The 13403-nt window shown below is 32.0% G+C and overlaps 1 protein-coding gene across 1 annotated transcript; it reads right to left on the bottom strand.

Moving 5' to 3' along the window:
* Positions 1-5694: 5694 nt before the first annotated feature.
* On the bottom strand, positions 5695-10217 carry LOC133311595 (uncharacterized). The gene is made up of 3 exons (XM_061512657.1): positions 10092-10217; positions 8915-9080; positions 5695-6307 (listed from the first exon to the last, which is right to left on the bottom strand). Exons 1-3 carry the CDS (start codon positions 10150-10152, stop codon positions 6055-6057), a joined length of 480 nt encoding a protein of 159 aa, XP_061368641.1. The 5' UTR covers positions 10153-10217; the 3' UTR covers positions 5695-6054.
* Between the last annotated feature and the right edge of the window lie 3186 nt (positions 10218-13403).

Below are 13403 nucleotides of genomic sequence, written 5' to 3'. Positions count from 1 at the left end.
AAAAAGGGACTTTGGATGTGTGCTGTTGAGCTTCGCGTTACTATGCTGCATGAATTGTGGTGTTAAGACCATAGTCATTGATTTATTGGAAAGTTTCTTTACCGAATATGGAACTTTTGCTGTACTTTCCAGCTCGGTAAACTCAAATTGAGACCTCATGACAACAAAAAGAAAGGTGGGACCATCCCTTCTTAATCTGCGATACATTCCCCTTCCTATTTAATAATATTTTATAAAATTTAAAATTTAAAAAATTCAACTGTTGAATCATGTGATATTATCTCAATAATTATGTATATTAAATTTTAAATTAATTAAATATTTGTAAGTATGAAATATTAATAATAATAATAATATTTGAATTCTAGATTGAAATATATTAAATTATAAATATTTTATAAAAAAATAATTCAACTCAAAAGTTTAAATTATTAAATGAAATGCACATAAATAATTTTGTATTTATATTTTTAACACATCCCTTCACACAATAATCTATTAAACTTGAATGGTGGACAATATATAAGCCCATTTGATTATCAAAACTCTAATATCATGTAACAAATCTATATACTAATGGTATTCTTTACATTCTGTAATCATAAAATGGGACAGTCCTATATTCAAGAGGAAAAGTAATATAAAAGTTGTAAACATCAAAACTAAATTAAACAAACGTTAAAAAAAAATAAAAAAATCAAAGCAAATATTTTAATGAGATGACAGGGAATTTATTTGATAGGACTTACAAAAATGTAAGAATCTAGTTTGAACTTTGAAGAGAAAGTATGACAGTAGTCTATAGTTTCAAAACTCACGTTCATAGATAAAAAGAAACGAACGTATTATTCTATCACAATTATATATTGCAATTGCATAAGTACTCGTTCGTATTTTTATAAGTACGTGACAAATGTATAAGGACTTAAGTAGTATCCTTCCTCGTAGAGGGGCATATTTGGGGCTAGACATCTTTATATAATTGAGACAGTGATTGTTTTGTCACATTTGATTAAAATATTTATCAGATTGTCACGTCAACAGTAAATTTTTTCAGAATATCATGTGACATCATTCGCTATAATGTGTAGCGAATTATGTTTGCAAATAATTCGTTACACAGTATAGCGAATTATGCCATGTCAGGCTGCACAGTCAGCAAAAACGACACGTGTCAAGCAGGCAGTAATTCGCTACACTGTGTAGCGAATTATGCTTGGATGATTGTCTGCTTGACATATGTCATTACTGCTGACTATGTAGCCTGACATGGCATAATTCGCTACACTGTGTAACGAATTATTTGCAAACATAATTCGTTACACATTATAGCGAATTATGCCACATGATATTCTGAAAAAATTTACAGTTGACGTCACAGTCTGATAAATATTTTAATCAAATGTGACAAAATGATCTGAGTTACTGACAGCCACTTATTGGTCAAACTTACTTGACAAAGATTTTAGAAGTTAACTTCTCATTCAAATGCTTCTATACACGGATGAATAGCGTGTTCCTTGGATTCTCTTTATTTATTTTTAAATCTTGTTTTAATTTAATGTGAAGGATTTCAATAGGAGACGGACATACATACATACATATGTTACGACTTTGTCAAGTGCACCGGTCGTACAAGTAATAAAATGATAAGATTAAGTTGTCGATTTCACGATGACTGATGATCAAGCAATAATTTATCTATTTAACTAAAGCTGGATCGTGAAATGATTTCTTGAAAATATTTTAACTAAATTAAAAAAGAATTTTTAAACTTATTTTTAGTTTATAATAATTTAGAAAATAAATTCAGAATTAATAAAGTTAGAAATTGGTTTTAAGTTTTTAATAAAAAGGACTCGACTTTTCCAATGGTTTCCTAGCGAATCTACCTATTCTTATGATTATATTCAAGATTAAGTTATTAATAGTTTTTTCTATATTTGATCAAATCACAATTCTTTGATAATCTAATCCTTTATTTCAATCCAAAGCCTAATCCCTTAATACTTTTTCGTAAATTAAGCATTAACGCAAGAACCTACGGCTATAGAATTCATAAGTCTATCTCTAGATCGTACAAATTCCAGCAATCAATCAATCGAAATTGGTACACCAACATCCCTATTGTCATGCACGACTCTAATGCTCATTCAAGATTGGTCATATCATAAACAAGACTATAAATTTTAAACAGATTAATTATATAACTTAAATCAAGAATATAAATCATAAGAGAAGTAAATAGCGTTTAAGAACCCATTGGTTCCGTCTCGCCCTAACTACTTAAAGAAAATTAGCCTGACATAGTCAGGAAAACAAGAACAATAGATTAAAAGAAACTAAAATTCATAACAAGGGAAATAAAACCCGGTCTCCACGATGAAGCTTTGGCCGTTCTTCCGCCCCTATGCCTTCTTTTCTTCGCGTCTTCCGAATAATAATTTTCTCAGCTTCACTCGCGTTGTATTTAAAGAGTAAAATTTGGGCTTCTGATTTTGGACCAACTCGCTGAGTAGCTCGCTGAAGCGAGCTGCTTAGCGAGACAATTTCTTCTCCTCGCTGAAGCGAGCAGTGAAGCGAGCTTGATTGTGCTGCTCGCTTACTTGCTCGCTGAATCGAGCAGTAGAGTGAGCGTGGCCAAATAATCTTTTTATTTATTTATTTCCTTATTTTCGCTTGATAATCAACTGATGCCAACTGCCTCCTCATCTTTATCATGTTAGTAATTTGTTATTCTAGTATGAAACAATCTGGAACAAAAACAAAGATTATGATCTTATTTGTTTGTTAAAATTTACTATCTTTTAATGTATATTTTTTGGTAATCAATATTTTATTTAATTAATACTATATTTTTAATTATTTTAATTATTATTTGAACTATATTTAACAATAAAAACATAGCGTCTTGGACACTCATCAACATACATACACACACACACACACATATATATATAGGGTTTATCGTTTATCAAGCTGCTTGAGATAATTTTATCTTCGGCTACAAAATCATAACCATACAAAGATGAATCAATGGTGATAAAGGAAGAGAGAGAAAAAGAAAATCATAACCATTCAAAGGTGAATCAATTAATATAAGGAAATAAATAAATAAAATAATGTAATTTTGAGGTGGCCGGAGATAAACTTATCTCAAGTTGATGGAGAAATGATTTTCCCACACACACACACACACACACACACACACACACACACACACACACACACACATATATGAGAAAAGTGTGTCCTTTTAAAGAATACAAACTTAGGCCGTGATCCGGATAAAACATAAGCCCAATAATTAGAGGCCTATGAGGGACCAAAGGCGGTCGGCGCAATGCCTTCATTGCGCGGACTACCTTATTGCGCAGATCAGACTCAATGCGCAAGCTACCATATTAAGCCGCGAGGCAAAACTTAAAAACTAAGGAAGGATATAGAGATTCGATAAGATCCACCGCGCATGAGAACCAGTATAGACGAGATAGCTCCAGCTTGCCACTACTCTAAGAAAATAGATTAGCATCTAGACTGGTTCATCAAGAAATAGCCTGCGGAGTAACAACTGTGACAGAAGGGCAACCACCCTAAATTATCAATAAGGAGAGATGCCGCCTACAAAGGATGACACAAAGCACATTATAAATACAGAGGGAACAATCACAGGTACACATATCTCTCAGTTAAACAATATACACATCACATTGATACTGACTTAAATGTCGGAGTGTCTTTACATGTACCCTCCTGAGTCTCTTTCATTGCGCCCAAGTTACTACACAAGCACTTCAAGGATAAGCTCCATTTACAGTACCAGAAAGATTCGCAATAGCTTAAAGGCCCATCAACTTCAATCTTCAATCGTGTGTGATTTGGCCCACCCAATTTTGGATTGGTCGGATCAGGTCTTTTCAAGAGATAAATAGATACAAAAGAGGTGTAGGTCCCACTGAAAAAAGAAAGAGGGTATGTTAGGGTATAAAGAGAGATAAACAACTCTTTATGTCTATCTCTCTCTTAAAATTATATAAGTCTGTGTCCTTTAAAAGGATACACACTTTTCTCTCCCTCTCTCTTTACATATATTGCTATTTGCACACTGAAATAGTTGTATTATTTTTTATTTGTTTGAAAAGAAAATAGAAAGAGGGTATATTAGGATTTATTTTTTATTTTATTTTTCATTTGAAAAAAGTAGTGTAAGAATTATGTAACTTTTGATTCTTTATTTAAGGTATTTCTATAAACATTGCTTTAAACTAGTCTTTTAATGGTTAGATGAAATTCTCTTTAAAATGACAATTATAAAATAGCATTCATTTCATAGGTAAGATAGATTGAAATTTTCCATTCTGTTTTCCTTAATTTTATCTCTTTTAATAGAACCAAAATGCACCACTTCTTAAGTTAGTATTATATTTTCTTTAATTTTTAAATAAATTAAATATATAATATTCATTATGTTCTAACATATTTTATCAAGGGTAATATTTCTCTCAAGTTACATAAGAGAGAAATATTTTCCTACACTCACATACAATTGTGGGCCCACCAAGAGAGAAAAAAAAAATAGTAGTTCAATTATCAATGTGTATGAAAATATTTATCTCTTAGCCAACTTGAGAGAAATATTTCCTTTTTATCAAACATTGTCTAAAACTTAAAAACACTTAAAGCGATTTGGAGTGAACTCATGGTGAGGAATTGAGGAGGTAACACACTTGATCCCATAACTGTCATTTTTTTTTAATGTGCAGATATTATATTTGTTAGTTTATACACTAAAACAATGAGAACAAAGAGGTAATTTAACAAATAAGATATAGTAAAACTAGAATTAAAAATATGAAATTAAGTGTGAATTCTAAATAATTAAATACATAAAGTTATCTTACATCATTTAATATTTTTCCCTTTTAAGGTAAGTAATTCGTAGCGGTTCCTATGAAAGACTAGTTTAAAGAAGAAATAATTAACAAGCATAAAACAAAGAAGCCATAATATTAAAATAAAATGCAATAATCAATGCACACGGGGCTTATATTCCATATCTTAATAGCTATTTTCATGCGCTGTGTCTTGCCTCTTTTATTACTAAATATGTAAATCATTGATACTAGTATATGCATTATGTTTTCCTAACCACTACATTTGTTTATTAGTGAAAACAACTAAAAAGGAGTGATCGATAATGATGCCAAGGATTTGATGCACCTTTTCTGGATTTGCATACTCCTAATTCTCTGCTAGAAATGATGGAACATTCCATGCTATCCCATTAAAATATTGGATCATGATCCTATTTTTATATTAATACAAATAATGTGACTAACATATTCTCTTTTGAAGATACTTTTTAGTATTTTTTATATTATCAGATTATATTTCACAATTAGTCAAAAATTAAAAAATAAATTCTGAAACATGTAGGATGTAAACATTTATGCTTTTACGCATCCACACATTGTTGTCACCTAGGAAATAATATTACAGTGAAATGTTTTGAGTTTTGATTACAGTGCGTTGATCAATATTATTAAATGTTACTTGATATGGAGTTAATTGTATAATTAGCCTATTCCAAGCTCAAGGGCCAATTTTTCATGCTTTTGCAATCATTTGGGGTTTAACCATCATCGTTAACAATAAAAAGAGAGGGGGAAAAGCGGCAAAAATGAATAGAAATTGACATGGTATTGAAAAGCATCCAAAGACGAGGCTTATTTCAGAGGTTCTTCAAGTAATACTTTCGTGTCCATGGTTTTAGCCTTCTTCTAATACTTACTATTTGACAGTTATCTCTAAAATGCTTATGGGGGAGAAATATTCAGAGTGGAGCAATTGTGTTATTTTGGATCTAAAACATAGAGATACAAACTATAAAAAAAAACAAAGAGATACTGCTGAATTGAAATTCTGCAAGATAGTAAAATTCAGATACCAGCAGAATGATTGACCAACATAATTTAACCCCTGCTAGGCAGCTACATCTGAATCAGTCAGAGTTCACTTGGGAGAACGTTGAGGAAATGATAAACCTCATCTTCATCAATGACTTGGGAGAACATTGAAGAAATGATAAACCTCATCTTCATCAATGACACCTACCTCTGTCGAACAAACAGAGCAACAAACTTGCTTGAATGTTTCAATATTATTCGAATGTGCATCGCTTCCATCAAGTCTTCCGGTTCTCTTTCTTTTTCCCGATCTTGAAATATTTTGCCTCAAAACTTGGTCATTCTCAATCTTGCAGTTTACAACAAATATTGCCCTATAATGGGTCAAATATTTTTCATGCCTGCAAGAAGCTAATGAAGCTCAGTCATTTAAATTTCAAATCATAGGTCACAACCACAACCAACAACTTAGTTATACCAATTGTCAACAGATAATCCCATGAACGAAATCAGCATCTATTAGGGGGATAACAACAAATAATCAGCTAAAGAAATCCTTCCAAAGACTTCCCAGTTCCCAAGTCCTCATTACATTGCACGCAGCCTTACGCTTACATAATTACAAAAAGATTGTTTCTTGGATTCGAACCCATGACCTTTCAGTCATGAAAGAACAGCTTTACCATTGTTCCAGTTCGTCCCCTTAGCTATCTCATAAATCATAATGCTGGAAAATGAATCTTACATCACAGGCTTGCTTCCCGAATAATGTTTACATCTCACAGATCTTTTGTAGACAAACTAATAACACCTAAAGCAATATCCCGTGGAATTCACAAATTTTTTGAATGTCTGGATATGTCCTTAGATGCAGCCCATCATAAACAACAGAATATGCAGAGGCTAATAAAGTTGAGATGTAATTCTCAGAGAAGAGAAAAGCCAAAATCTTTAGTTTCTTTACCAGTACTTGGACAAAACAGATGGGTATATGAAACCAGGAAACTTGAACAACAAGAACATTAATCAGCTAGTCACTCTCATTCACTGTGTTGAAATAGTGAAAGATCTAACATGCCATAATCTCCTATTCATTCTGGAACGGGATATACTAGTATATAATAACCAAGTGACTTAAACTTGAGAATTCTATACAGAACGAACACAGAAGAACGTACCTTCACTATTTTCATTTTTTTAAAGGAAAAGATCATTATTATATATGTGTAACAAAATGATGATGTGGTAACTGGCCATATTTCTTCATTAGGCTCAGAAGCTTTTGCAAGAAGAAAGAAAAGGCGTATAATTTATCCAATACAAAATTTCTTTGTATATTAGACTGAACTTATCAAATCTCTGTCCAAAAGGCAGATAAAGATTAAACTGTAACTCCTTACAAAGGGAATATGAACTAAGAAGTCTTTCTCTGATAAAGAAATATTAACTGTGCAATTCAAAAAAATAAAATATTAACTCGAGTTCAAATTTTAGGAATTTATTAATATAATTACCCATTGGGAAAAATTACAAGCAAACAAGAACAGGTCATTTTCCAGTTCTCTTGCTATCAAAAGAAGAGTAGTTTCTTTGTTTTATCAAAAAAGAATAGTTACTTCGAATAGTAGTTACGATTTGGTTATAATGAGGATGACTTCATCATAGACACGTCCTGTAACAAGACAACAGTGCAAGAAATAGCAAGAGAAAAAGTAAAATAAAGAAGATAAGTAGACCACAAAAATGGAAAATATCACAAATCAACAAGAAATAAATAGATCTACACTATAACATCAATCTATATCATCATATATAAAAGCATGGACTGCAGGAACTCTTCTTAATTTGCCTAAAATACCCTCATTACTTTTTAATTTACAATATTGTCATTAGTTAATAATGCATTAAATTATATTCTTTACATGGATTTGATATCCATAAAAAAGGTAATTTTATTTTAAACCAAACTTTAGTTTTTTGTGTCGTTGCTATAATAAATTTCTGTGTGAATAGATTTCCAAGTTAAAAGGGATTTAAAATCATGAACTTGAAATGCATATCAACAGTGATTTTAGCAGCTGATTCCAGCTGCTGAATGTATTCAGTTTAGGGATTTAAACCAAATGTCAGAATGGACCTCTCAAGGTTATCATACAACTCATGATCTCATGAAATTTTATGGTACTTGAAATGCATATCAACCGCAGCTGAACATCTGCCAAACTATAATAATGATCCATGAGTAATGCTGTCAATTGATAACAGCTGCCAAACTATAGATGCAGTTGTTACCCAGGACGGGAAAGTGTGGCCGCCAAAAGGTGAACAGGATCTAAATGAAAGTAGTTAGTGGATAAGATATAATGATGGTGCCACAAAAATGTTTCAACTTAAGTAAAAAATCTCATCTTCAAGGAGCAGAAGTACTTTCTCCTACTAAAGGATTAGTTTTTGCTGAATAAAAATTATTTTCTACTGATCACTTCAATTTATCCAGAAAAGGCAAAAAGCCTGTCACTATTCAGATTGCCAGCAATTTCTCCAGATGATTACTGAGCAATTTTGAAAAAGATTTCCGCAACACAATATATTAATTAGTCTCTTGTTTTTATCAGCACCGACTATTTTCTTATTTCACTCCTCTTCTTATAAAAGAACAGGTTTCCCTACATTGAATGGTTATTACTAAACAGCATATGTACTTGTTCCTGTTGTCTATCTCAAATTATCACACAACATAAGCAAAATTTTATAAGGCTTGGACCGCAGTTCATAGTATAATCTTCCAAAATAACCTTCTAGTCCCTTCATATGCACAAGCGACCAAGTATTGGTCTGAATGAGAATTAGATAATTGGATCATCAATCTACTAATTTAGTAATTCCTTATGCAAAATGAAAATTTGAATTTAAATAAAAAATATACATACGTATGGACATGCCAAGCAAAACAATAATCTATGTGTGTGTATTTGAAAGTTTACATGTATGCAAATTCAAGCATATACCTCTGACATTCTAGGCACAAGGTGGTAAAGCAAGCAGGGCAGCTAAGCACAGCATCAGAGTCACGTCCATGTCTTTTTTTGTGAATCCACAGTTCATTCTTATCATCAAGATCTGGATCATAAAACTCTGGTTTGATTGTGTAGTCTATCTCATCATCATCAGAAACTGATATTTAAATCAAATAAACAGAAATTAGATGGTTAGCTTAACACAGCGTTCCATATGCTGCTGGAGACTTAACGGCAGCAAAAAAAGGATAGCTTTCCAGTTATAATCTACCAGTTAAATGATTATATGTAACACATTTTTTTTTTTTTTTTTACAATGGTGGCATGGAGGTTTCAACCTATTACCTCCCACACTACTGCCCAATCCTAGATTCCCAGTGGATTATAGAAAACTTTTCAAATAAAAGAATAAACAACACATGAAAATTAAACATCTAGAAAGACCAAGCAATTTAAAAGGGAAAAAAAGAATTTAATGACATCAGAGTACCAATTTGCAAGTATATATATATGTGTGTGTGTGTGTGTGTGTGTGTGTGGAGTTCATAGATGGTGAATAAATAGAAAAGGGTCCCTAATAAACCCAATCCTTTGTTTGGAGCAAAGGGTTGGAAGTGAGGGCTTGCCACTAAACCAAGAGAGCATGTAGCTAAACTACTAGGAAGATAGTGACTAGGTCATATCATGCTTAACAATTCATTTTAGATATACATTCCAAGTATTTCATCTTCAGTCACTGAAATTTTTTTACACCTAATTTAATGTTCAATATAAGTAGCAAGCTTAGGTAAAATAAAACATTTTTGTTCCCAAATAAACTATTTATTTTAAATTTAACCTCTAAACCATATCTATTAAGATATAATGAATAGACATATTTATTGAAAATCAACGATCAAAAGTCCCCAATTAACAGAGCCTATCTATAGAAGTAGTTTATCAAGTCCCACAATTACATTTTCACTGGCAGGTAGCTTCAAATTACGAAAAGCTTCATAGCCCTTTTCCTATTTTTCTTAAAAATAAAAATAAATAAATAAATTATTGAGCAACCAAAAACTATGACTTGCAAGTATGAAATCTTCTTTCAAACAGGACAGGAGAGTAGAAGAATGGAAATAGAAAAAGAAAAGAAGCTGTAAAACATTAGTACGGTGAAGTTTATTACTAGTCTGTTGTGAATTGGTGGGTGAATCCTTGTTACTTGTTTTGCCATCTCCTTCTTCCATCTCTCTCTCTCTCTTCCTGATACACAGAGAGAAACGAATGGAATCTGTAGCGGATTACTTTCAGTAGGCGGTCTATGCAGCCTAGAAGCCCACAACAATTTGGATTGAACCTTTATTGGGCCTTTTGCATAGAGCATCAAAGCCCAATCACTTGTTGGATTGAACCTTTACTGGGCCTTTTGCATAGAGAATCAAAGCCCAATCCAAGAGATAAATGAAACGAGTTTGACAGCACGGGAAATATATATATATATATATATATATATATATATGGGATAGGTTATTGTGCCTACTCCTATTTTACCTACTTTTGCCTACCCCTTTCGTTACCGTTCGATTACCATCTCATCCAACGATTCATATTTGTGATATAAAATAAACCTTTTTTTCCTTTTCTTTCTTCTCACTTTCTCCCATACCCTTTCTCTCTCCTCTCCTTTCTCTCTTCCTCTACGCCATACCTAATTTTTTTTCCCTTCTGCCGCCATGGACCTCAATCTCCTGACAAACTGTTCGATTCTAATGATATTTTTAATCTTTATAAATTAATACGATTGAATCGATGACTAACAAAGAAGTTTTGATGTGATTCAAAGCGGTGGTGCCACAAGGTCGATCTGTTCACAGAATCCTCCTTGTTTCTGCTTCAATATGTCGATCTGTTCTTCCACATGATAGATACTCTTAATTTCTAATAATTAATTGGCTATCTGTATCAACATAATTGCTGGAATGGCACCAATTAACCCTCTTTCCGGATTTTTCTAATATCAATTTTTTTTATTCTTTAACTTTTTTATTTATTTTGAATCTTTTCCAACTCTGCACAGATCTTTTGAATCACATTAAAACTTCTTTGTTAGTCATCGATTCAATCTTATTAATTTATAAAATTTATGTTGTTCTTCAGATCTAAAAATTTGTTGTGATTTTTCAATCCATTGACACTGGTAATTTGATAGAAACTGATTCAGAAGGAGAAAATTTATATTACAATAATAAAAACAGAGACATTATATTGACGATGATTTCAAATGCTGTGGTAATTGATTTCAAATGCTTCTGCGCCGTTCACCTGGGCAGAGATTAACGATAAAGGGAAAAAAAATAGGTATATAGCAGAGGAAGAGAGAAAAGGTATGGGAGAAAGTGAGAAGAAAGAAAGGGAAAAAATGTTTATTTTATATCACAAATATGGATTGTTGGATGAGATGATAATCGAACGGTAACGAAAGGGGTAGGCAAAAGTAGGTAAAATAGGAGTAGGCACAATAACCTATCCCTATATATATATATATATATATATATATATATATATAAAATGAAACTAGAGAAACTTATGATTCAGGATCACAATCTCAAAATATTATTTTTTAAAAAGATATTTTTTTTTTGTGAATACTGTTTTTTTCTTTGATTACTTTTAAAACATCTTTGTTTATGTATATATTAATTAGGGGTGTTCATCAACCGATCCAAACCGATTCAAACCGCGAAAACCGAACCGAAAAATCGATAACCGAATAAACCGAAAACCGAAAAATTGGAAATCGAAAGAAAACCGCAAATTTTAATTGGATTGGATCGGTTTTCGGATGGGTTGATGAAAACCGATCCAATCCAAACCGATCCAATATATTAATTATTCTCTACCTACTTGTCCTTTCTCCAATCATAGCCCAAAAATTTCTAAACTCAAGACCCATTAACTCATCAACTAAACCCAAAAAAAAAACTTAGTCACGTCTCATCAACTATAGTATTGTTTACTGATATTTTTGTATTTCAATTTTTTTTTTTTACAAAGCCAATATATACAAAAGATGTTATTTGCACAATAATCATGAAACTAATTTTAGGATATTCAAAAAATCGAAAACCGATCCAATCCAAACCGAAAAAAATTGGATTGGATCGGATCGGATTTGAAAAAAAATCTAAACCAAATGGATGATTACATGATCAAACCGAAGGGATTGGATCGGATGAGTTTTGCTTCCAAAACCGATCCAATCCAGACCGCGAACACCCCTAATATTAATTTCCATCAGTTTAAGAACAATCAAGAGAGAAGTCTCTTTAGTTTTTTTTTCAAAATAATCAACATTACCCAACTTTGTAGTAGGGGTGTTCATCAACGGATCCAAACCGATTCAAATCGCGGTGGCCGAACCGAAAAACCGATAACCGAATAAATCGAAAAATCAAAAATCGATTAAAAATCGAAAATTCTAATTGGATTGGATCGATTTTTGGATGGGTTGATGAAGATCGATCCAATCCAAACCGATCCAATATACTAATTTTTCTCTACCTACTTGAGTTTTTCCCTAATTATAACCTAAAAATTTCTAAACCCAAGACCTATTAACCCATCAACTAAACCAAAAAAAAAAAATTAGTCACATCTCATCAACAAAATTTTATCTTTGTAGAGCTTCATATCTCATTGCCAAAAAAAAAAATATATTATAGTTTACTAATGCTTTTGTATTTCAAAAATAAAATAAAATTAAAAAGCCAATATATACAAAAGAGGTTATTTGCACAATAATCATTAAATAAATTTTAGGATTTTCAAAAAATCGAAAATCGATCCAATCCAAACAGAAAAAATTTGGATCGGATCGGATTTGAAAAAAAATCAAAACCGAATGGATAATTATATGATCAAACCGAAAAAATTGGATCGGATGATTTTTGCTTCCAAAACCGATCCAATCCAGACCGCGAACACCCCTACTTTGTAGTTTGTGCTCTAATTTTGGCTACTATCAAAATAACCATACTCATAAAATTAGATAATCATAAGAATAACTAGGAATCAAATGAAAGTGTCCGAATGAAAAATAAACAGTCATTAAAATAAAAAAATATATTTAGCTAAATAACACTGAAAAGATAAGAGGAATAAAAATGAAAATAAATGCTCAATAACAGATCTAATCAGCTTCCATGTTTCGACCAAGCTGTTGTTGGGTGCATGACCTATTATTTTTAGGTGGTGGATCCTTGGCCCATTTCACTAGCCAAACCTAACTAAAAAGAAAAAAAGAGACACAGCCGAAAGACAAGAAAAAGAAGAGGTGCAGCGACAGTGAAGAATGAAGAAGAAGGAAAAAAAGCAGTATCAACATAAGTGAGAAAAAAGAAAAGGAGATGAGGTTTTCTGCGGCGGATTTAATGATGATACTTCATCGAATCGAGCTTTGGGCCGGACGGACCCACAAGGCCTATAGCTTGATCTACGT

Source organism: Gastrolobium bilobum, unplaced genomic scaffold (assembly GCF_033153095.1).
Source record: "Gastrolobium bilobum isolate Gb01-03AN ecotype WA unplaced genomic scaffold, APGP_CSIRO_Gbil_v1 utg82674, whole genome shotgun sequence".
Taxonomy (NCBI): Eukaryota; Viridiplantae; Streptophyta; class Magnoliopsida; order Fabales; family Fabaceae; genus Gastrolobium; species Gastrolobium bilobum.
This window is presented reverse-complemented; position numbering and strand designations above follow the sequence as displayed.